Source organism: Oncorhynchus masou, chromosome 28 (assembly GCF_036934945.1).
Source record: "Oncorhynchus masou masou isolate Uvic2021 chromosome 28, UVic_Omas_1.1, whole genome shotgun sequence".
Lineage (NCBI taxonomy): Eukaryota > Metazoa > Chordata > Actinopteri > Salmoniformes > Salmonidae > Oncorhynchus > Oncorhynchus masou.
In genome coordinates this window covers 17,309,811-17,334,272 of record NC_088239.1, presented here as the reverse complement: position 1 = coordinate 17,334,272, position 24,462 = coordinate 17,309,811, and the positions used below count along the sequence as shown (strand labels likewise).

General features: G+C 46.3%; 2 protein-coding genes across 11 annotated transcripts in view; one reads left to right on the top strand and one right to left on the bottom strand.

Annotated features, from left to right (window-relative positions):
• LOC135517280 (polypeptide N-acetylgalactosaminyltransferase 11-like) overlaps positions 1–11,606 on the top strand; it is a 74,705-nt gene extending 63,099 nt beyond the window's left edge. The window contains exon 13 of the transcript XR_010452021.1: positions 11,485–11,606. The gene's annotated coding sequence lies outside the window, so the exon portion shown is untranslated. The remainder of the gene's footprint in view (positions 1–11,484) is intronic.
• LOC135517279 (histone-lysine N-methyltransferase 2C-like) overlaps positions 1–24,462 on the bottom strand; it is a 118,895-nt gene that overhangs the window by 10,981 nt on the left and 83,452 nt on the right. For 7 of the 10 annotated variants that reach the window (XM_064941427.1, XM_064941432.1, XM_064941431.1 and 4 more), the window contains 18 exons: positions 24,113–24,441; positions 22,024–23,738; positions 20,503–20,617; positions 20,322–20,406; positions 20,145–20,208; positions 19,718–19,950; positions 11,788–13,527; positions 11,403–11,612; positions 10,297–10,596; positions 9,967–10,108; positions 9,620–9,758; positions 9,215–9,393; positions 7,562–7,695; positions 5,559–5,808; positions 4,908–5,020; positions 3,674–3,772; positions 886–2,032; positions 586–722 (listed from right to left, as the gene is read on the bottom strand). In XM_064941427.1, coding sequence (XP_064797499.1) covers positions 586–722; positions 886–2,032; positions 3,674–3,772; positions 4,908–5,020; positions 5,559–5,808; positions 7,562–7,695; positions 9,215–9,393; positions 9,620–9,758; positions 9,967–10,108; positions 10,297–10,596; positions 11,403–11,612; positions 11,788–13,527; positions 19,718–19,950; positions 20,145–20,208; positions 20,322–20,406; positions 20,503–20,617; positions 22,024–23,738; positions 24,113–24,441 — 7,131 coding nt within the window. Of the gene's footprint in view, positions 1–100; positions 280–585; positions 723–885; positions 2,033–3,673; positions 3,773–4,907; positions 5,021–5,558; positions 5,809–7,561; positions 7,696–9,214; positions 9,394–9,619; positions 9,759–9,966; positions 10,109–10,296; positions 10,597–11,402; positions 11,613–11,787; positions 13,528–19,717; positions 19,951–20,144; positions 20,209–20,321; positions 20,407–20,502; positions 20,618–22,023; positions 23,739–24,112; positions 24,442–24,462 lie in introns of all 10 variants that reach the window. The other 3 variants (XM_064941428.1, XM_064941436.1, XM_064941433.1) reach the window with 2 other exon arrangements.

The window sequence follows — 24,462 nt, the reverse complement described above, 5'->3', positions numbered from 1 at the left end:
AGCATCATGCTTTGGTGGCAGGGACTCGGCAACTAGTCAGGATCGAGGGAAATATTAACAGAGCAAAGTACAGAGAGATTCTTGAAGAAAATCTGCTCACCTTCCAACAGGACAACGACCCTAAGCACACAGCCAAGACAATGCAGGAGTGGTTTCGGGACAAGTCTCTGAATGTCCTTGAGTGGCCCGACCAGAGCCCGGACTTAAACCCGATCGAACATGTCTGGAGAGACCTGAAAATAGCTGTGCAACGACGCTCCCCATCCTGTTTGAGAGGATCTGCAGAGAAGAATGGGAGAAACTCCCCAAATACAGGTGTGCCAAGCTTGTAGCGTCATACCCAAGAAGACGTAAGGCTGTAATCGCTGCCAAAAGTGCTTCAAAATAAGTAAAGGGTCCGATTTAAAAAAATATATATATTATGGGGTATCGTGTTTAGATTGTCAGTGGGGAAAAAATGATTGAATCAATTTGTGAATAAGTCTAACGTAACAAAATGTGTAAAGTCAAGGGGAATGAATACTTCCCGACTGCACCCACCTAAAACGTTCTACTCTCTCTTGCCATCTTGCCATCTGCTCTTACCGATTCCACGATCCTGGTGACGGCAGTGACAGTGAATCCAAACAGGTCCTCTCCCTTCAGGTAGACAGGGAACAGTTTCAGAGTTCCAGACTCATTACGCCGCTCAGCCACAGGTTCCAGAATCTTGTCCCAGACAGCTACAACACAACAAACGGGATATTTAGGGTTGAGGTCAATAAGGTCATGTTCATAAGGCACTGACTAGCTAGACATTAAAACTGCAAACAGAGAGGGACTACATGGACATTTTCTGTTGCAACCCCCCCCAGGTCTATTTCTAAACCCACCACGCCCCCTTACCTTTGGGTGAGGCGCCGGTGAGCACCAGGTCATCGTAGCCCTGTTCCATCACCCGCACCACAAACTCCGGCCGGCCCTCATTCTCCTCCACCAAGCACAGGTAGCGGCAGCGGCGGTTGCCGTGACGAGTGCTCCAGTAGATGCGGCTGGCCCGGTAGCCCACGGGGAAGATGGCGTTGGCCGAGTGGAAGGCGGCCATCTGCTGGGGAAGAAGCTGACCCACAGTGTGGAACACCAGGCTGCCCACACGGAACGTGTGCTGGTGCTCGCCACGCTGCATGATGCTGGCCATCTGCCGCGCCTCATCACGCTGCACGTAGACACGGCGGAACACTGCGAAGCAGCGCAGCTCGTGGTTAGTGGCGGGTGCCACGGCCCTGTCGCTGCCCCGGGGCCGGTGCAGGTGGCACAGCATGGTCTTGTCCTTGAAGAAGGTGCACTGGGCCTTGAGGGCGCATGTGAAGTGGTAGGCATTGGCGCAGCGCAACCGGTGGCAGCGGCTGGTGGCGCCAGTCTGCTGGCAGTAGGCGCAGCGCACTGCCATGCCCCGCCGTAACGCCAGCTCCACGTTGATAAGAGCGCCTGCCTGCGTCTCATATACCTCCGATGACCACAGTGCGCAGTTAAGGTGCACCCACAAGTCTAGGTCCAGGTTGAGGAGCCGGGCGGGCCCGTCCGTCACACCGTCGCCCTCCTCGTGACAGAAGCAGCAACGTCGAAGGTCGCGGGGAAGGGGATCAGGACGCAGAGAGGCGCCCAGCTTCCTCAGCAGCTTGTCCATCTCGTCCTCACCGGGAAGAGAGGAAAGCAGGGTTCTCCTAGTGGGAACCACAATGTGTACGCTCCACTTGCGCCAACGCAGGCCCTTCCAGCGCTTGTGGTGGTGCGGCGACATATCACCTCCCCCGCTGGCTGAGTGGACCGCCCTGGGCCTTTGCTTGAACTTGACCGTCACCTTGAGAGTGTCCGGCTTGGGTTTCTCAGAGGGGAAGGAGATGGGATGGGGACTGGAGGGGGGCGACTGTTTGGGCTGCAGCTGGGCCAGGCAGTGGACGTCCAGTGTGGACATGTTGTTACTATACTGGTGGAGCACCTTGGACAGGCTCTCTTTGACTGACGACTCAGGCAAGAGAGGAGACATGTTTGGCTGCGAAAGAGAGTTTACTCATTAGGAATCCAATGCAAATTCCTCTCAGCAATGGCATCTTTGGTCATTGTTAGACCATGTTAAAATATTTTGACTGCGCTTAAATGAACACACAAATCCACTCATTCTCCATGAAATCCAACCCATATACACATTTTGACAGCTGGAATATTTTTTTAGGGACACACTTCTCCATGACTTTGGCGACGTCGCTTTGTACGTATAAATATGTGAGGCTCTCTGGCTATGGTAGGCCATTTTCTAAAATAAATGCTTCTAGTTTAGTCATATTTATCTTAGAATTGTTTACTTTGCAGGCTGACTAGCATCTATCGAATTGCAATGTCCCATACATCCAAAGCAACAGTGAAGTGAATCATTCTTTCTAAAATAATCTTTTAAATTAAACATGAAACATTATGGCCTTATTTGCAAGTGTCGGTGGGACATGACAAAAACATTATATGCTAATAATAGCTAAACACTTCGACTCTTATGGGTTAAGCCGGGGAGCTAAACTATATGTAATTGTTTTAGGAAGGTTCATTTTGCTATTTTATTTAGAATTTTAAAGACCCCTTGAAGTTAAAAAATAATATGATAAAATACATTTTGGCCTTACTGCTATTAACCCATACAAACGAATGGAACAACAGATAGCCTGAAGGAAATTTGTTCTGAACGGTCGGTCCTATATATCTGAGAGATCAGTCAAGAAATATATATTTTTATTATGCCAATTTTTGCGGGGGGGTGCGGGCATCGATAATATGTTTCGAATTGGCTACCTAGTTTATAGAGGCTAGGCCTACTTGCTGTTGCAATGCCGACTGTCTTGCTCTACTTGAGCAACGGCCCACTCGTCTTGCACAAATGCAGGTGATGCTCACAAACACAGACGCACTAAAGTGTCATTCTGAACCTGTCGATTTTTATTCCTTTGATAAAATGTGCCAGAATGGGGCCTCCCGGGTGGCGCAGTCGTCTAGGGCACTGCATCGCAGTGCTAGCTGTGCCAGCAGGGGCTCTGTCGCAGCCGGCCGCGACCGGGAGGTCCATGGGGCGACGCACAATTGGACTAGCGTTGTCCGGGTTAGGGAGGGTTTGGCTGGTAGGGATATCCTTGTCTCATCGCGCACTAGCGGCTCCTGTGGCGGGCCGGGTGCAGTGCACGCTAACCAGGTCGCCAGGTGCACGGTGTTTCCTCCGACACATTGTTGCAGCTGGCTTCCGGGTTGGATGCGTGCTGTGTTAAGAAGCAGTGCGGCTTGGTTGGGTTGTGTTGTGTTTCGGAAGACGCTTGTGTTTTGGAGGACGCATGGCTTTCGACCTTCTGTCTCCCCCAAGCCCGTACAGGAGTTGTAGCGATGAGACAAAATAGTAACTACTAACAATTGGATACCACGAAATTGGGGAGAAAAGGGTGTAATATTTTTTTTTTATGTGCCAGAATAAATTACATTAATATTTTGGGGGGAACACGTTAAGATTTATTTTTTATTTTTCCAGACCTGGAAAATGCCATTAAATGGCGTTTTTCTTGACAGTACAAATTTTCTCCATACCATACTGGTATCAGTGAGGTTTTCTCAAAAAGCTAAGAGAGCAAAAGATAAGTGTTGAGTACAGTTAGATACACACCTTACTGTCCATGGCTTTGGATTGTGTGGCAGTGGCGTGGAGGACGAAACAGTTATGGCTACAGAAGACCATGCTGCTCCCCGCATGGTTCGGTCTCTCCTGTGGAAAACAGATACAAGTCAGCACCATGGACATTAGGCTCAAAAAGGAAAAAAAGTCTCAGTGAAACAGGCAGGTATTAACAACCTGTGCAATTAGAAACACAAATTTTTGTTTTCCGTTGCAAAACGTTTTGCCTTAATGAACATGGCCCAGGTCACAGACAAGGCCACTCTGCCTGAACATGCATGAGACACACAGTCCGGCACTGTCCAGAAACAACTACCCCATATGCACTCTTGAAAGTGATCCTCAAGATATCCTACATATGGGAACCTATTGATCAAAAAGCCTGCTGTGCCACAGCCATTGTGTTGACGCCATAAAGAGTCGGGACATTTGCATAGTGTGTGTGGGCTGGCAGGAAGAGGAGAAAGACATCAAAGGTAACTCCTGATTTAAACAGCCTTGCATTTACATACTCCACCTGCTTGCTCATCTCGGGCCATCTCGACTCCTCCCGTGGTAAATAAGGAAGTGTGCCGTGGCAGTGGTCCCTCGGGGGTTAGGCAGTTAACCTGGTAATTGTTCTGGGGCGGATCGTTACTTCCCCAAAGGGAACGGGGATTAGCATAATAAGGCAACCGTTTTCTACGTACCCCCCAAGGGAGGACTTGAGGCAGGTCGCATGCTTTGAAGTCCTCAAAGTATACTTTAACCTCAACCTCTTGAGCTCTTTATATGGATGGTAAATGATGACATGAATTTTAATAACGCAAAAATATAAAAACTGTCAATCCCAAAGTGGGGTTGATAAATTCATAAAAGCAGGCCTTGGCTTTACTTTTTTGGCTCAGATAAATCTCATTCCTCAGCAACCAAAATGATACTGACGGAATTACTTTCAGGCTTATACAATTCAAATTACTAAACGTGTTCATATTAACTAACAATACTTTTGGGGCTCCGGAATGTGGCAGCAGTCTAAGGCACTGCATCACAGTGCGAGAGGCGTCACTACAGACCTTGGTTCGAATCCAGGCTGCATCACAACCGGCCATGATTGGGAGTCCCATAGGGCGGCCCAGCATCGTTAGGGCTTGGCCGCCATTGTAAATAAGAATTTGTTCTTAACTGACTTGCCTAGTAAAATAAAAATTTGCTTCAGTCGAGCAACAACTGATCTGGGGCTTACCCGTTTGCTGCAGGGTAGGTCTTTGGTGGACTTGCGGACTCCGTTTCCCAGAACCAGCACCTTGCAGTTCCAGCACCACTGGGGTTTAGGTCCATCTCCCCTGGCAGACGGACCTAAAACACAAAAAACTCAATCAAACTGACCAACATTGCAGAACACTTAAATGTATTAACAAACAAAACATGCAATTTCAACCTCAATTTGTCAATCAAAACACCTGGGTGAAAGACAGGTGAACAAGAACAAAACAGACCGCTAGTATGATTGCATTTGGGTCATTTCACATGGCTTCTTCAAAATCAATTAAGACAACCATATTATACTTTGAAAGTCTGGAACCGAAGACCTAACAGGTTCATCATCCCCAACCATTAGGGGATTTCATTAAACTTCAAATCTCAGACATGATCAATAAAGGCTTGATAGGACTATCAGAGAGCTCTGGCTCACACACAGACTAGTCTTTCCATGTCTAGCTCTTTGTTCAAAATATGTTCTAAACAGACAACTGTTTGGATGGAAAGTAATAGGAAAATCAGTAAAAGAAAGTGCTTAAACTCCACCACAATTTAACTAGCTCTGTGGGCCAGAAACACCTATTTCACCCATCACTATCAGTAGTTTAAAGTTGCATTGCTGGTGTGTACTGACCAGCGCTGGTAGGTGGCTGCTGGCTAATTCCGGGATGAGTGGGCAGTCCGGGGGGTCTCAGGAACCTCATTGCGGGGGGCTGCTGGGGGAACATGGCCGCGTGGTGGGGGTCCACACCCTGGGTCTGAGGCACCTTGACTCCAGCCAGCAGGGCCAGGGAGCTACGCTCAGGGCCGCGGCTCACCTCGTAGCTAACGGGTATGTTCACACACAGCAGGTCGGCTACCGCAGCCACCATGCCAGGGATGTTCTACAGTTCCGGAAAGGGTCAGTGGGGTCAAATAAGTTCATAGCCAGTGGTGGTCAATACAAACAGCCTTATACGAGACAACCCGTTTTGTCTATCTTGCATATGGTCTGGCTTGGTTACCCAGTAGTTATTTAAATGTACAGTTCAAGTCGGAAGTTTACATAGACCTTAGCCAAATGCATTTAAATTCAATATTTCACAAATCCTGACATTTAATCCTAGTAAAAATGCCCTGTCTTAGGTCAGTTAGGATCACCACTTTATTTTAAGAATAATAGAGTATTTCTTTCATCACATTCCCAGTGGGTCAGAAGTTTACATACACTCAATTAGCATTGCGTTTAAATTGTTTAACTTGGTTCAAATGTTTCCGGTAGTCTTCCCACAATAACTTGAGTGAATTTTTGCCCATTCCTCCTGACAGAGCTGGTGTAAATGAGTCAGGTTTGTAGGCCTCCTTGCTCGCACACACTTTTTCAGTTCTGCCCACAAATTTTCTATGGGATTGAGGTCAGGGCTTTGTGATGTCCACTCCAATACCTTGACTTTGTTGTCCTTAAGCCATTTTGCCACAACTTTGGAAGTATGCTTGGGGTCATTGTCCATTTGGAAGATCCATTTGCGACCAAGCTTCAACTTCCTGACTGATGTCTTGAGATGTTAATTACCACAATTTTCCTCTCTCATGATGGCATCTATTTTGTTAGGTGCACCAGTCCCTCCTGCAGCAAAGCACCCCCACAACATGATGCTGCCACCCCCGTGCTTCACAGTTGGGATGGTGTTCTTCGGCTTGCACACCTCCCCCCTTTACCTCCAAACATAATGATGGTCATTATGGCCAAACAATTCTAGTTTTGTTTCATCAGACCAGAGGACATTTCTCCAAAAAGTACGATCTTTGTCCCCATATGCAGTTGCAAACCGTAGTCTGGCTTTTTTTAAGGCGGTTTTGGAGCAGTGGCTTCTTCCTTGCTGAGTGGCCTTTCAGGTTATGTGGATATAGATACTTTTGTACCCATTTCCTCCAGCATCTTCACAAGGTCCTTTTCTGTTGTTCTGGGATTGATTTGCACTTTTTGCAACACAGTACGTTCATCTCTAGGAGACAGAACGCGTCTCCTTCCTGAGCGGTATGAAGGCTGCGTGGTCCCATGGTGTTTATATTTGTGTACTATTGTTTGTACAGATGAACGTGGTACCTTCAGGCATTTGGAAATTGCTCCCAAGAATGAACCAGACTTGTGGAGGTCTACAACAACAAAAAAATCTGAGGCCTTGGCTGCTTTTACTTGACATTATGGGAAACTCAAAAGAAGAGGCACTGAGTTTGAAGGTAGTCCTTGAAATACATCCACAGGTACACCTCCAAATGACTCAAATGATGTCAATTATCCTATCAGAACCTTCTAAAGCCATGACAGAATTTTCTGGAATTTTCCAAGCTGTTTAAAGGCACAGTCAACTTAGTGTAAACTTCTGACTCACTGGAATACAGTGAATTATAAGTCAAATAATCTGTCTGTAAACAATTGTTGGAAAAATGACTTGTGTCATGTATAAAGTAGATGTCCTAACCGACTTGCCAAAACTATAGTTTGTTAACAAGAAATTTGTGGAGTGGTAAAAAACGAGTTTTAATAACTCCAACTGTATGTATGTTTTCAGAATGTCTACTGCTATTTAGAGTCTAAGATCAGAGCAACTATAGGTCGTCAAAATTGCTTGTTTACAATTGCATTTAACCACTCACCTCCGCTGCGACCGGATTCAAGGTGATAGCTATGGATACCAGGCCAGCTTTGGAGCAGGAGGGAGCCGGTCTGAACTGGGAGCCGAAAAAGGAGCTTGAGGGTTCAGTCTTGACCTCTCGCTTAATCTCAGTCCCTGAGGGGAACAACCAGACAATCTAATATTACAGAGAAACTAACACAAATTATGCTTGTACAACACTGCCCTGAGAATGATTATTAAAGATATTTACCAATATAATGGCTACCATTACTAACAAGAAAAACTTCTTATGACTCAACATAACTATAAAATAACATGGGGAGCATGCTTCATCTGCTCCTGTATTCCCTGTACCCCCATGACTGTGTGGCCGAGCACAACTCCAACACCAATGAGACAGCCTATAGGGAGGTCAAAGACATGGCAGTGTGGTACCAGGACAACAACCTCTCCCTCGACGTCAGCAAGACAAAGGAGCTAATCGTGGACTACAAGAAATGGAGGGCAGAGCATGCCCCAATTCACATCGACAAGGCTGTAGTGGAGAGGGTCGAGAGCTTCAAGTTCCTCAGTGTCCACATCACTAAGGACCTATCATGGTCCAAACACACCAACACAGTCGTGAAGAGGGCATGACAATGCCTCTTCCCCCCCAAGAGGCTGAAAAGATTTGGCATGGGCTCTCAGATCCTCAAAATTCTACAGCTGCACCACTGAGAGCATCTTGACAGTCAATCATCGCTTGGTATTACAATTGCTTGACATCCAACCGCTACAGAGGGTAGTGCATATAGGCCAGTACATAACTGGGGCCGAGCTCCCTGTCATCTAGGACCTATACCAGGCAGTGTCAGAGGAAGGCCCTAAAAATGGTCAAAGACACCCAAGTCAGACTGTTCTCTCTGCTACAGCACGACCAGTGGTACGGATGCAACAAGTCTAGAACCAACAGGACCCTGAACAACTTCTACCACCAAGCCATAAGACTGATAAATAGTTAGTTAAATAGCTACCCGGACTATTTGCATTGACTCATCACATACACTGCTGGTACTGTTTACGATCTGTCACTTTATTCCTAGTTATATGTACATATCTACCTAGTACCCTGGCACAGTGACTCTGTACTGGTACCCCTTGTACACTGATGAAATTAAATGTTCCATATGCACAAAAAGCTTATTTCTCTCCAATGTTGTGCACAAATTTGTTTATATCCCTGTTAGTGAGCATTTCTTCTTTGCCAAGATAATCCATATCAAGAAGCTGATTAAAAAGCATGATCATTACACAGGTAGACTTGTGCCGGGGATAATATAAGGGTCATGAAAATGTGCAGTTTTGTCACATGCCACAGATGTCTCAAGTTGAGGGAGTATGCAATTGGCATGTTGACTGCAAGAACGTCAACCAGAGTTGTTGCCAGTAAATTCTTTGAAATTGTTGCATTTATATTTTTGTTCAGTATCTATATATATATATTGCCAAGATATCATTACTCATTGTGCATCTATTAATGTGTTGTACTTTTCCATTTTCTTTCTCTCTGGATTGTTGGGAAGGGCCTGTAATTAAGCATTTCACTGTTAGTTCACACCTGATGAATAAAATTGTATTAGATTTTTGTAGCTCTTGTTCAGTCAGGAGTGAAAATTGTATTTGTGATTCTTACCTTTCCCGCTGGCGCTAGGCAGCATGGGAATTACAGGGGAGGAGCAAGGGGAGGGGGGCTCCTCCTTGACATTTGACAAGTCGGGGTAGCGGCTGATCTCCACGCCGACCACACTCTCGGGGGACGAGGAGGGGACGAAGCTATCAGGGGTATCCCTGTCCGCACAGTGGTCCTGGCTCCTAGGATGTACACAGAATCAGGGAAGCTAGTTCAACCACTTGGCTCCTTCACGTAACCAGGTCAGGGCAGTACAGCTTGGCTCAGCTCAGTAGTGCAGAAGGGTATAAATCTGTTTAATACTCCACTCTCCGTTCAGAAGCTAAATTACAGTTACTCGCTCAAACCAGGTAGGAACTATCCTGACTCCCATTGAAATGTGGATTTGCAAGTCCTCCAAAGGCTCACCTGAGTTCCTCCTGGTTGTTGTGGGGTGGTGTGGGGAGTGAAGCGGGGACGTCCACCGTCTTGGGCCCCTGGGTGATGGCATGGGCCAGCAGGTCTTTTTCTGTTCGGAACGCTGTAGGTAGCTGCTTGGCTTTCAGGCCTATAGGTAGAAAGTAAAACATTTATTGTTCCTTTTATTTTCAGACCTTAGAAATGTGTCTTTTTCCATTGCAATCCTACTAGTGATTATTTGATGTATAATTTTAGATCACTATTTAATATTAGCTATAATATTACTACAGCATTACATCTCCAAAGAAGTGCGACAGAGGCGCAGAAGATTTAGAAAATGTTGAGTCCCACTTTACCATCGTGGCCACCCAAGATGGCAGCTTTCTTGGTAAGATCCTCGGCCGTGGCAAACCCGTTGACCATCTTCTGCCTCGCTACAGGGGGCGGCGTGGAAGGGAGTGATGCTGGAGGGGTGGGCGGGTTGCTCAAGTTGTTCCGCTACAAAATGGCAAATCACACATCGTAACTGGATCCAACTAGGGAAATTTGTTTTAGAATACAGGAGCATTCAACAAATGTGCGGCTATCTATTTTATTTTCTAGGAACAATGTTCCTTTTCCTATCTTATACCATTTTCTACACTCCACCTGGGAAAGGGATGGATACACTAGTGATCTCTCCTCACCTTGTAGATGAGCTGGGAGTAGTAGTCTGACACGCCGCCCAGCTGCCCGCTGCCGAAGGATCCCGACAGGCTGTTCTCCCCGTTCAGCTGCCCGCTGCCGAAGGATCCTGACAGGCTGTTCTCCCCGTTCAGCTGCCCGCTGCCGAAGGATCCTGACAGGCTGTTCTCCCCGTTCAGCTGCCCGCTGCCGAAGGATCCTGACAGGCTGTTCTCCCCGTTCAGCTGCCCGCTGCCGAAGGGGGGAAAGTGAGCAAAGTTGACCACCATCAGAGGCTCTATCAGGGGCAGCAGGGAAAGCTGCTGTGGGGGTGGAGGAAGAGAGGAAGGAGGGTTAGTGAGAGCAGAAGGGACGCTGTACGTGGTACTGTATTTTAAAGGCTTTCTCACTGCTTATATTTCGAGGTAAGCACTGAACAGGATCAAAATTAGTTCTAGAAATTGGATGAAAACATTTGACTGTTATTAATGACCTTTTTGGGGGGTGTAATAACTGAAGTTATTTTAACCTAACGTTATATGGTTATCAAAAGTGTAGTCGAGGCGTAGGCAGTCTAGACAAAATGCAGCCTCTGGAATTTTTTGGCAAACATTTTATTGTGCCCCTGTGAAAGGTTCACCGCTGCATAACCCATGGTATATCTCAATTTGAATGACATACAATTTCTTTCTTTTATTATTAGTCAACTAAGTATTAGATTTTCCCATTTAATATTCGGTTTATGCCTTCCACAAATGTTGAGTGATTATTTTTTTAAATCCACGAACCATTTAATTCCACCTAAATTAAAGTAATCACATATTAAGATGAGTGATAACAGGTGTGCTAACAGAAGATAAACACCCACATGTGTACCTAAGCAACTGCAGAGAAAAAGAAACTTTCATCTATAAAATCAGCAGCCTGAGTGCTAATATGCACATAGCGGCATCACACACGTGAAATATTTAATGCCATCAATCAAAAAATGGAAATATGTACTAAATAAAACTCTTGTTTTATGTTTCGGACTGGGAACATGACCAGACCAATCAACACATTCTATCAACACACAATACCTAATCGGCACATTCAACACTGTTCGGTGGCTGACTACTAAGATCTGTACCTGTTTGAGCTGGGTCATCAGAGTGTCAGTACTGGAATAACCAATCGGCTTCTCCTCTTCCTCCTTCTTCCTCCTCTTGTAGCGCGATGGTGGTTTCTCCATGCCGTTTTTATGCATCAGTTTGTTGCGTTGCTGCTTCCTCTTGCCCTGCTCCGGCACCGAGGGTTCTAGGAGCTCGGTGCTTCCTGTCAGCTGACTGCGCCGGGGAGTCTGGAAAATTACAACGAGACAAGGTTGGTGAGCTACTATTACACAACAAAGAGTTTTCATTAGGAATGTAATACTGTATAGCAATTGCTTAGCAAATTTTGTACCCCAATATTTCGATTTCAGATAGAACATGCAGTATGCTATACTATAGTGACTGTGGTCTTTCCCTTCTCACCATGTTGTTGGTGGTGAAGGCCGGCCTGGCAGTGGCTTTGCGGTCTGATGAGTCCTCCTGCTCTGAGCGCAGTTTGTCACAGGATATCTGCTGTGTGGGAAGGGTCTGGTAGGCATTGGCGCAGGGTGGGGGCGTGCTCTTGTTCTTCAGCAGGTGCTTAAGCAGCTCGTTCCCTGTGTCGCCACCTTTGGCACCGTGGAGTGGCGAAGAAAACCCCCCCTCGCTTCCCTCCTCCACCTTTACTGTCCCGCCAGCTCGGGGAACGTGCTGCAAGGCCGACCCCTCGTTGGCCGCCTCGTCCCTTCTGCACTCAGTCTCTATGCTCTCCAACTTGATTTGGAGGGTTTCGTCAAACAGGGGAGCCCGGTCATTCTCAGAGCCCATGCTGGAGCAGCCACCCTGGGCTAAGCTGCTGCCTGAGAGCTCCCTCTGCAGTTCTGTGGAGGGGGCCAAACCAGAGGACCCCACTGGGAGGAAAAGATCGGACAGATCCTGCTCACAGGGAATGCTGAGGCTCCGGGTGGATGAGGTGTCAGACCCGCGGGAGGGCGTCAGCGGGGAGCAGCGGTCTGAGTGGGGAGTGGACGGGGTCTTGACAGAGTCTGTGTCGTCGACCAAGTCTCTCTTCTTCTTCCTGTTCCTCTTCTTCTTGACCTTCTCCTCTGGGATGATGTTGGAGTAGAGCTGGATCAAGGACTGGCCTGAGCCGGGGTAGTTTGGAGGCAGGGGGGTGGATGAGTCCATTCCGAACGGAAGTCCCTGTCCCTCGCCTCGGCCCCCACCCTGGGGCATCATCCCAGGGACTCTGAATCTGGCGGGACGTGGCAGTCCCGAGGGGAAGTTGAGCCCCTGCAGCATGGGGTTTTTGGGACAGAAATTGGGACCCATCTCGGGACCACCAAAAGCCCCAGTCTTGGGCATGGGCCTGCGCTCGTCCCCCAGCATGAAGCCCCCGTTGCCCTGCTGGGGGAACATGGGCCATATCTGCCCCTGCTGTGGTGGTGCTTGTTGTTGAGGTCTAGAGGGCTGCATGAAGTCTTGGGGCAGATCAGTATTGTAGAATGGCATGTGGGCCAGGCTATCCCCACTGGGGTTAGTAGCTCCGGGGCCGTGTGGGAGCCCAGCGGGACCCATGCCCAGGCCTTGCTGCTCCATCTCCAGCCGCTGCTGCATGGCCCGGTGCCTGTCTACCTCCTGCATCAGCTGAACCCGCTGTCTCTCCTGCTGCTCCCTCATGCGGTCCCGCCTCTCGCGCTCCTGGAAGCCCTCGCTGAATGGATTGTTATCATCAAATTTCACAGCAAGGCTATTGCTGCCACCACCACCGTTACCTGCTCCTTTGCCTGCAGGTGTGGCTTTTACTCCGGGCACCATTGAGGCTGATTGAGGCTGAGGCGGAAGTTGGGTCTGGGGTGGTAACTGGGGCTGGTGCAACTGGGCAGGGCTAGCGGGGGGCATCTGAGCTGGAATTCTTGGACCCGGTCCTCCCATCGGTCCTGGGGCTCCCCCAGGGTGCCAGCCTGGCACGTTGGGCATGCGGGCAAGGTTAGGCTGGCTGGGGTGGGGCTGCATTGTCATCATGGGCTCCATCATGGGCTGGCCCAAAGGGGGCCCCCTGGGCATTATAGGGGCAGCATGAGCTGGCATCCCTGGCATCATAGGAGCCTGTAGACTTAGCTGTTGCTGCTTGACACGGTACTCCTCTATCAGCTCTGCATGGTCTTTCTGCTGTTTCCGAATCTACCAGAGAGAAACAGCACAAGAGGAAAAAAACAATAAGAGAAATGTGAGCAGACTGAAGGTTATCCCACCCAATTCTTCACAGTGCAAGATGGTATTGAGACATTTTTAGGCACTGCTTTTCTATACAGTCCACTTAGAACTGGTATTTACCTGACAATCACAGAAAGAACAGTGATCAAATGCTATTTTCTGTTACTTATTCAAAATACCTCCATATAATACGTATCGATGCAGTAACGGTTTCCATGATTCCACAAGAAATCCGATTGAACCATTACGAAGTAAATGCCAATTAAATAACAAAACCGCTTTAACCTCGAGTGTAGGGGGCAGTATTTTGATTTATGGATGAAAAACATACCCAAATTAAACTGCCTATTTCTCAGGCCCAGAATCTAGAATATGCATATAATTGTCCGATTAGGATAGAAAACCTGAGGAAAATCCAACCAAGAAGTGATGTTTTTCCTGAAAACTCCCTGTTCCATTGCATGCCTTCCTTCCATTTAAAGGGATATCAACCAGATTCCTTTCCTTATGGCTTCCATAATGGTGTGAACAGTCTTTAGACATAGTTTCAGGCGAGAATGATCACATCGCGTCATTGGATGGCTGGGTACCAGCAGAGTTTTGCATGCGTGAGCATTTTGGAGCAGACATTTTCTCTCTCACTCCAATTGAAAAAGCTACGGTCCGGTTGAAATATTATTGATTATTTATTGTAAAAACAACCTGAGGATTAATTATAAAAAAAGTTTGACATGTTTCTACGAACTTTACGGATACTATTTGGAATTTTCGTCTGCCCCAACGTGACCGCTCGAGCCTGTAGATTTCTGAACATAACGCGCCATCCAAATGGAGATTTTTGGATTTAAAAAATAATCTTTATGGAACAAACGGTACATTTGTGTAACTGGGAGTCTTGTGAGTGCAAACATCCGAAGATCATCAAAGGTAAGCGATTCATTTTATTGTTTTTCTAACTTTCGTGACCAATCTACTTTGCTGCTAGCTGTTTGTAATGTTTTGTCTGCTGAGAGAGATGTCCTAACACGCCAGGTGGATTAACAACAAGAGTGGAGGATGTGTTAACCTCACAGAATAAATCATGCCTTTGTTCTCCTGTGGTGTTTGTCTCGCGGCCTTGACACATTTAAAAGGTCACGGAAGTTGGAAATAATTAGTAAAGGCGCCATTTGTTTTGCTAAGAAAAGGTCAAAAGGTTTGTTTGAGCTCAATGTTTCCCTTGATTCTCAAGAAACCAAAGAGTTATTTAAAAGTAGCAGCTGTTTTTCAGCAATCAAGCTTTGTGTGCTGCTGAGGAGGAGGGTTAAGATTGTCAAAATTGAGGGGACAGAAATACAAAGCAAAGAGTTGAACCTTTTGACCTTTTCTTAGCAAAACAAATGGCGCCTTTACTAATGCCATGGCGGAGATCTTTGCGGGCTATACTCAGCTTTGTCTCAGGATGGTAAGTTGGTGGTTGAAGATATCCCTCTAGTGGTGTGGGGGCTGTGATTTGGCAAAGTGGGTGGGGTTATATCCTTCCTGTTTGGCCCTGTCCGGGGGTGTCCTCGGATGGGGCCACAGTGTCTCCTGACCCCTCCTGTCTCAGCCTCCAGTATTTATGCTGCAGTAGTTTATGTGTCGGGGGGCTGGGGTCAGTTTGTTATATCTGGAGTACTTCTCCTGTCCAATTCGGTGTCCTGTGTGAATCTAAGTGTGCGTTCTCTAATTCTCTCCTTCTCGCTCTCGGAGGACCTGAGCCCTAGGACCATGCCCCAGGACTACCTGACATGATGACTCCTTGCTGTCCCCAGTCCACCTGGCCGTGCTGCTGCTCCAGTTTCAACTGTTCTACCTTATTATTATTCGACCATGCTGGTCATTTATGAACATTTGAACATCTTGGCCATGTTCTGTTATAATCTCCACCCGGCACAGCCGGAAGAGGACTGGCCACCCCACATATGCTCTCTCTAATTCTCTTTCTTTCTCTCTCTCTGAGGACCTGAGCCCTAGGACCATGCCCCAGGACTACCTGACATGATGACTCCTTGCTGTCCCCAGTCCACCTGGCCGTGCTGCTGCTCCAGTTTCAACTGTTCTGCCTTATTATTATTCGCCCATGCTGGTCTTTTATGAACATTTGAACATCTTGGCCATGTTCTGTTATAATCTCTACCCGGCACAGCCAGAAGAGGACTGGCCACCCCACATAGCCTGGTTCCTCTAGGTTTCTTCCTAGGTTTTGGCCTTTCTAGGGAGTTTTTCCTAACCACCGTGCTTCTACACCTGCATTGCTTGCTGTTTGGGGTTTTAGGCTGGGTTTCTGTACAGCACTTTGAGATATCAGCTGATGTACGAAGGACTATATAAATAAATTTGATTTGATAACTGAGCCGACATCAAGAGTTTAATTTTTTATTTCAAGAGAAAATTGATAAGATGGAATCCAACATGATGTGGGAGCTAAAGACCAAAAGGCCAAAGGAAAACCCTAAATTAAGCCCTCAAAGATGGAGAGAATCTATGTACAAAGCAAGTCCTGCAGGCTTTAGTTATCTTATCTTGATTATTGTCCTGGTAAATGGTCAGCTGAAGCTGGCCCAGAACAGAGTGGCATGTCTTGCTCTTTATTGTATGATCAAAATGATCACAAGAACGGTGAGCAAAAATCCCAGAACCACATGGGGGGACCTAGTGAATGACCTGCAGAGAGCTGGGACCAAAGTAACAAAGCCTACCATCAGTAACACACTACGCCACCAGGGACTCAAATCCTGCAGTGCCAGACGTGTCCAGGCCTGTCTGAAGTTTGCTAGAGAGCATTTGGATGATCCAGAAGAAGATTGGGAGAATGTCATATCGTCAGATGAAACCAAAATATAACTTTTTGGTAAAAACTCAACTCGTCGTGTTTGGAGGACAAAGAATGCTGAGTTGCATCCAAAGAACACCATACCTACTGTGAAGCATGGAGTGGAAACATCATGCTTTGGGGCTGTTTTTCTGCAAAGGGACCAGGACAACTGATCCGTGTAAAGGAAAGAATGAATGGGGCCATGTATCGTGAGATTTTGAGTGAAAACCTCCTTCCATCAGCAAGGGCATTGAAGATGAAACGTGGCTGGGTCTTTCAGCATGACAATGATCCCAAACACACTGCCCGGGCAACGAAGGAGTGGCTTCGTAAGAAGCATTTCAAGGTCCTGGAGTGGCCTAGCCAGTCTCCAGATCTCAACCCCAATCTTTGGAGGGAGTTGAAAGTCCGTGTTGCCCAGCAACAGCCCCAAAACATCACTGCTCCAGAGGAGATCTGCATGGAGGAATGGGCCAAAATACCAGCAAAAGTGTGTGGAAACCTTGTGAAGACTTACAGAAAACAACAAAGGGTATATAAAAAGTATTGAGATAACAAAAGTTTATTGACCAAATACTTATTTTCCACCATAATTTACGTTAATGCCTTATTCTAAAATGTATATACAACATTTACATGAGTATTCAGACTCTTTACTTTGTTGAAGCTCCTTTGGCAGTGATTACAGCCTCGAGTCTTGAGTATGACGCTACAAGCTTGGCACACCTGTATTTGTGGAGTTTCTCCCTTCACTACAGATCCTCTCACGCTCTGTTTGTTTGGATTGGGAGCATCGCTGTACAGCTATTTTCAGTTCTGTTCGGGTTCAAGTCTGGGCTCTGGCTGAGCTACTCAAGGACATTCAGAGACTTGTTCCGAAGCCACTCATGAGGTGTCTTGGCTGTGTGCTTAGGGTCATTGTCCTGTTGGAAGGTGAACCATTGCGCCAGTCTGAGGTCCTGAGCGCTCTGGAGCAGGTTTACATCAAGGATCGCTCTGTTCATCTTGTCTTCGATCCTGACTAATCTCCCAGTCCCTGCCGCTGAAAAACATCCACACAGCATTATACTGCCACCACCATGCTTCACCATAGGGATAGTGCCAGGTTTCCTCCAGATGTGATGCTTGGCATTCAGGCCAAAGAGTTCAAGCTTGGTTCGATCAGACCAGAGAATTTTGTGTCTCATGGTCTGAGACCTTTAGGTGCCTTTTGGGAAACTCCAAGCGGGCTGTGGTGAGCCTTTTTACTCAGGAGTGGCTTCCATCTAGCCACTCTACTAGAAAAAAAGATTGGTGGAGTGCTGCAGAGATGGTTGTCCTTCTGGAACGTTCTTCCATCTCCAAAGTGGAACTCTGTCAGAGTGGCCATAGGGTTCTTGGTCACCTCCCTGACCAAGGCCCTTCTCTCCCGGTTGCTCTACGAAGAGTCTTGGTGGTTCCAAACTTCTTCCATTTAAGATTGATGGAAGCCACTGTGTTCTTGGGGACCTTCAATGCTGCAGAAATATTTTGGTACCCTTCCCCATATCTGTGCCTCGACAATTCCTTCGACCTATGCCTTTTTTTTTCTCTGACATGCACTGTAAACTTTGGGACCTTATATAGACAGGTCTGTGCCTTTCCAAATCATGTCCAAGGGGGCCGTATTAAAATTTTTGGATGAAAAACATTCCCGTTTTAAACAAGATATTTTGTCACGAAAAGATGTTCGACTATGCATATAATTGACAGCTTTGGATAGAAAACACTCTGACGTTTCCAAAACGGCAAAGATATTGTCTGTGAGTGCCACAGAACTGATGTTACAGGCGAAACCCAGATAAACCAGGAAGTGCCGCATTTTTTGAAACCGCCTCATTCCTTATATGGCTGTGAATGAGCTACGAATGAGCTTACGTTTTCCACGTATTCCCCAAGGTGTCTACAGTATTGTGACGTCTTTTTACGCATTTCCATTGAAGAATAGCCGTAAGGGACCATATATAGCAAGTGGTCACATGGTGTCTCCCGCTGAAAATCTTGCGTAAAATACTGAGGTAGCCATTTTTCCAATTGCTTCTTATGAGAGACCAATTGCCTCGACGGATATTATCGAATATATATGTTAAACACCTTGAGGATGGATCCTAAACAACGTTTGCCGTGTTTCTGTCGATATTATGGAGCACATTTTGAAAAAAGTTTGGCGTTATAGTTGTAGCATTTTCCGGTCGATTTCTCAGCCAAGCATGATGAAGAAACGGGAGCTATTTCGCCTACAAAAATAATATTTTTGGAAAAAAGGAACATTTGCTATCTAACTGGGAGTCTCCTGAGTGAAAGCATCTGAAGTTCTTCTAAGGTAAATGATTTAATTTGGTTGCTTTTCTTATTTCCGTGAAAATGTTGCTTGCTGCCAGCAGAGCCTAGCATAGCATTATGCCATGATAAACTTACACAAATGCTTGTCTAGCGTTGGCTGTAACGCATATTTTGAAAATCTGAGATGACAGTGTTGTTAACAAAAGGCTAAGCTTGTGTTTGAATATATTTATTTCATTTCATTTGCGATTTTCATGAATAGGAAAAGTTTCTAGGGGTATTTATGTCCGCTGCGTTATGCTAATGCATTTAAGGCTATGATTACGATCCCGGATCCGGGATTGCTCGTCGCAAGAGGTTAATTTACAACAGGTGGACTCCAATCAAGTTGTAGAAACATCAAGGATGATCAATGGAAACAGGATGCACCTGAGCTCAATTTCGAGTCTCATAGCAAAGGGTTTGAATACTTATGTAAATAAGTTTTATATATATATATATATATATATATACACACATTTGCCATACATTTCTAAAAACCTGTTTTCACTTTGTCATTATGGGGTAGTGTGTGTAGATTGAGGGACATTTTTTAATTGTTTTAATCCATTTTAGAATAAGGTTGTAACAAAATATGGAAAATGTCAAGGTCTGAATACTTTCTGAATGCACACAAATGTATGTACATTGTAAAGTATTTTGTCTGTAATGTCTTTTTAGTTATTGCCATTGGCGTCGGATGATTGGGATTCTAATAAATCAAATACAAAATGTTTCAAGTGGCTTAAGATGAGATCTTTCTCTTATCCACCTCTCCAAGGTAAATGACAGCTCTATACAGACAGCATGTACAACCTCACTTATTTAAGGCCTCAGGATTTCCAATTATGTTACAGATAATGCCATGTAAAGATGTAGAATCAAGAGAACAATGAAATAACTCAAATCCAAATCTCAATATTTAAAAAAACTTAAACATAGAATGCCTGCAATGAACCCTTGCTACATTTAGTTAGCTACCTGCTCCAACTGTTTCTGCACCACATTCTGCTGCTCTGTGACATGCTTCAGCTGCTCGATGTCCTCCTTAGGGAACTCACGGCCAGCCTTCTTGGCCGTCCGCTGTTTGGCTGACAGGGCCTTCTTGGATTTCCTGTGGGCCCCAATCTGGTCTTCCAGAAACTTCTGCTGCATCTGCAGGAGCTGTTGGGTCTCCTTGAGCCACTCCTCGTACTGCTTCCTCTTGCCATCGTCTGAGACAGGAGACAAAACTGTATACATAAATCCAAAAGACATACAAGTGAAATCGAATAGACCCTGGATTGGATATGGTCGTCAACAAATGAAATACTGGACACCAAATGGGTATATGATTAATATTTTGGTTAAAATGAATGAGGATGTCATAATCAAATGCAAATAGAAACACTTTGGGTTGTCCACTCACTGACAAATCCAGGTCCAAAATTTGGGGGGTTCGGTCTCGCCATCTGTGGAGCCAACTTCCCGTCCTGCGAAGACAATAATCAAACGATAATGTGGCCTTTTTTTCTAGCATAAGATATGAAACATATGGCAGGCAGACTGATAGACAGACAAATAGTGGTTGATTCACGATGCTTACCTGTCCAAACACATGTGGAGGCAGAGTGTCAGCAGCATCTGGTCCATGGGCTCCTGGCGTATGCCGAATTCTGAGAGGATCATTGCTTTAGGGAACATGAAATTATTTTTTACCCTTTCAATTAAATAACATGACCTAGCACAAGAACTCAAAGCTAGCATTGGGGAGGTTTTTGCCTTACCTGTTAATGACTATTGAGGGCATTCCCATGCTGTTCTGAGCCATGACTTTATTGATTCCCTTCAGGGCTACCATCTTAGCCTTCATGATCGGGTCTGTAACGGCATCAAAATCTGCTAAAGAAGAAAACAAAACTAAAAAGTATCAGTAATTTTTTGACAAGTCCTCTTAATCCATGTTTTTTTATGACTCTACAGATAACGAACAGGTAGAGGGCAGAACACACAAATATACCCAACCAAAATCAAACCCACCCCAACCGCCCTATGCTCCCTACTAAATAAAACACGCCCCACCAGACATGATATACAATGAGTTATATAATAAAATAGTAAAAGAATAAAAGATATTTAAAAAAACAAATTATAATAATAATTTAAAAGGAGTAATAATAATGATACAAATTCAAATTTAGGTTGGTTTATGGAGTTGTGAAATTAGTTGGATCCATGTCTTCTACAAAGGATAGGAAAGGTTGCCAGATATTATAAAATTAAATTACAGATCCCCTAATGGAGTAGCATATTTTCTTTAGCTTGAGATGTTGCATAACTTCCTTTATTCAATGGTTAAAAGTAGGAGGAAACCCATCCTTCCACTTAAACAGTAGTACATGCTGGCATGTTGCCCATAGAACTGTTTCGAGGGGTCTCCTGTGGTGCCACTCCAAATAATGCAATAAAAGGCATTATTTGAACGCCTTTTAAAAGGAGAAGTTTATTTTTACAACCACATTTCTATTTCTGATGTAAATGGCATGTTATAGAAGGGTCCATACACATTTTTTGTGATTTCACTTGTTTTTGAGAAACTTAACCCAAACAGGACATCTCGTTGTGTAGTATGGGGGAAATGGAACGTTATGGATAAAGTTCAGAATGACACAATTTCATGTGTACAACATCTAAAGACCTGCATCACTATACTGAGAGATTTGTAGTATGTGGGTGTTCTTGAAGCAATGGTTAATGTTTTTCAGGGCCCCCATAATATTCAACGAAGAAGTGATTTGCTGTAAGTTTCTCAAAAACATGTGAAATCACAAAAAAGTTGTCTGGGAACTTCTAGAACATGCCATTTACATCAGAAATAGAGATTTGGTTGTAAAAAAGAATTTCTTCTACTTTAAGGTTTGACCTCTTTCTAAGCCATTTTAAAAGAATCCACCCATCACAAATGCCACATCTAAATTATGTATGGAACGCGGGTGAAGTAAGACTCCCAAAAGTCTCTCTTAGTCAAGAAAAATTATGTCCAACATTCTGTTCCTCAAATTACATGTGGGGAATGTTTGTTTTTTTGCTTCAAAATATAAAAAAAGCATTTGTCTCAAACGAAAATGGCTTCATATTCCACATATCTACCAAAAAGGATGATTATGCAAAATGACTGCAAAACCCCCAGAGGACTGTTCTGACTACACTCTGGAAATAACTACATGTAGAGGGGTAATGTGTGTGACTCAATTAAACGGATCACCAAAACAGCAGTCACATGTCTATCTGAAGCTTATTGTCCTTACCTATGTTGGGGAAGGAGTCGCTGGAGCGCTGTCGGATCATTGCCTGCATCTGCCTCTGCTGCTGCTGCTCTTGCCTCTCCTGGTCCAGCAGGTCCTGCAGTAGGAGGGGCTGCTCGTCCAGCAGCAGAGGCCTGTTTTGTGGGCCCGCCTGCCCCAGCGAGGAGCCTTGCTGGCCCTGGGGGTTCAGGCCATGGGCAGTGGGCTGCTGACTGGCTCCCACCATGGCTAGGTTTAGCTCCACCTGCTGGTTTACTGAGGCCCCGAAACTGTGGTTCCCCCCTAGGATGTGGTTTGGGTTTCCCATTGAAAGCCTGCTCTGAACCAACGCAGGGTTCACCCGATGTCCCATAGCCACACTGGGATTGAGCCTGTTGTTGTCTTGGGCATGTTGCATGCCTGTGTTTGGGTGTAGCCCAGTGGCCTGGTTTGGCTGGGCAACTATGTTCCCTTGATGAGGAGAGCCGGTTGGGACTAACCCAGTGTTTTCCAGTTTCTCTTTGACCAGAAGGTTGGAGAGGACCGGAGCCGAGACTGTATGTCCAAGCTGCTCATACAGCCCTGCACCCTCTTGGTTAGTCATGGTTCTGTTGTCATTCATCCGGCCACTGCAGTGTGGCTGGTCCTGGTTTTGCATGTGTCCATCTTTGACCTCCGTTTTGATTGTTTCCTCTATTTTGACTATGTCCAAAGTCTCTTTCGATTTGTTGGCCTCCCGTCTGATTTGGCCGTCTGATTTGACGGATTTCTCTACGGACTGGGACGAAGTGGCTGCGCAGTCTCCGCTGGCGTTCCTCTTCTCCGACAGGGCTTTCTGGAGGTCCGAGGTCTCTCCCTGTTGGTGTTCCTCCATGGGGTCACCCAGGTCGAGATCTTCACTGAACATGTCTTTCTTGTCTTCTAGGTTGAGCTCAGGATCCGTGTAGGCGATGAGGTCAAACTTCCCAGACATGAGGAAGTCGTCGAGGTGCAGGTCATTGGGTCCCAGGTCCAGGTCTTTGCCATCATCCGGGTCGAGGTTCAGGTTCAGGTCAACGACCTCCACGTCTTCGAGGTCCTTCACTGCAGAGTCGTCAGCGTCCAGGTTTTCGTCGATTCCGTCTCCACTGGGTATCTGAGTCTCCTCCGTTTGACCGGTGCTAGACCCAGGCAAGAGCACACCAGATGGCTCTGCATTGAGTAACTCACTAGTGACAGGGTGGCTGAGGGACCTATTCAGTGGAGGATGCTGTTGTTGTTCAGTGGTCACCTGCACTTCAGTCTGCTGCTGGTGCAGGTTCTCCATACTATCCAACATCTGCATTTGGCCAACTGATCCCTGGGAAGGTCTGCCCATCATGGGAGCCATCGTTCTTGGACCCTGGTTCCTGGCGAAGCCAATCTCCTGGCCTCCCATGAAGCACTGGGGTGGTCTCTGGGTTTGGTTGGAGGAGTCCATGACGTCGGGAGGTCCATGCCCAAAGGGGTTCTTGATCCGGTTCTCAGGGGCCCGGTGGCGGAGCTCAATGAACGGCTGACCCATGATATTGTGCTGCTGGACGGTAAGGCCCCGTGGAGGGAAGTCCTGGGGGAGTCCCATCAGGGGGTTGTCCCTCCTGGAAAAGTCCACCGAGAGGGACCTTCTCATCTGGGGAGGAATGTTATCGATCATGGGCCCGCCGGGCATCTGCTGAGGGGGTCTGAGGAAATGTTGCTCCTGGCCGGAGGGAAATCCAAACCTGAGAGAAGAAAGGATGAAAAACACATTGTCAAATGCTAATCCATGAACAAGGCAGAACACAATGTCATAGATTGCTGATGATTGCTCCCTACACACAAATAAGGAATATTACACAGTGAGTAGCACTTCAAAAATGCCACTTCATTCCACAATGCATGTTTAACGAGGAGCAACATAATCTTTAAGACAATTATAATGGATTGGATATATAGAGCGTCTTCCTACCAACTGAGGTACTCAAAGCACTTTACATAGTAGGGGGAAACAGCTGCATATACAGCTGCATTTAAATGTGGTAAAGGCCTTGTCCATAAAAAAAGAAGTGTCAAGGGCAAGAGTTTATGTATACCTATGCTGTCAATCTTGACTAACCTCATTCCTTGGGGCCTCAAGCCCATGTTGTCCATGTCCCTGGGGAAGTTGGGTATGGCAAACTGTCCCTCGTTGGGGAAGGGTCCTCGCTGGTCCCCAAGGAAGGTACCAGGGAACCTTTGACTCCCGGGAACTTGGGGGCCGCCCCTCATGGGTCCTGGGTAAGGGGGTGGTGGTCTGCCAAACATGTGAGGGGTGGGATCTTCTTGTGACCAGTGACGGGTCACCGCACCCGTAGCTCCACCAGCTTCCTGTAGAAGTCCCTTCTCTTGTCGGATGGCCGTCTTCTGTTGCTGCTGCCTCAGGATTAGCTGCCGCAGTCTCTGGCGCTGCCCGGGGGGGAGGGGTAC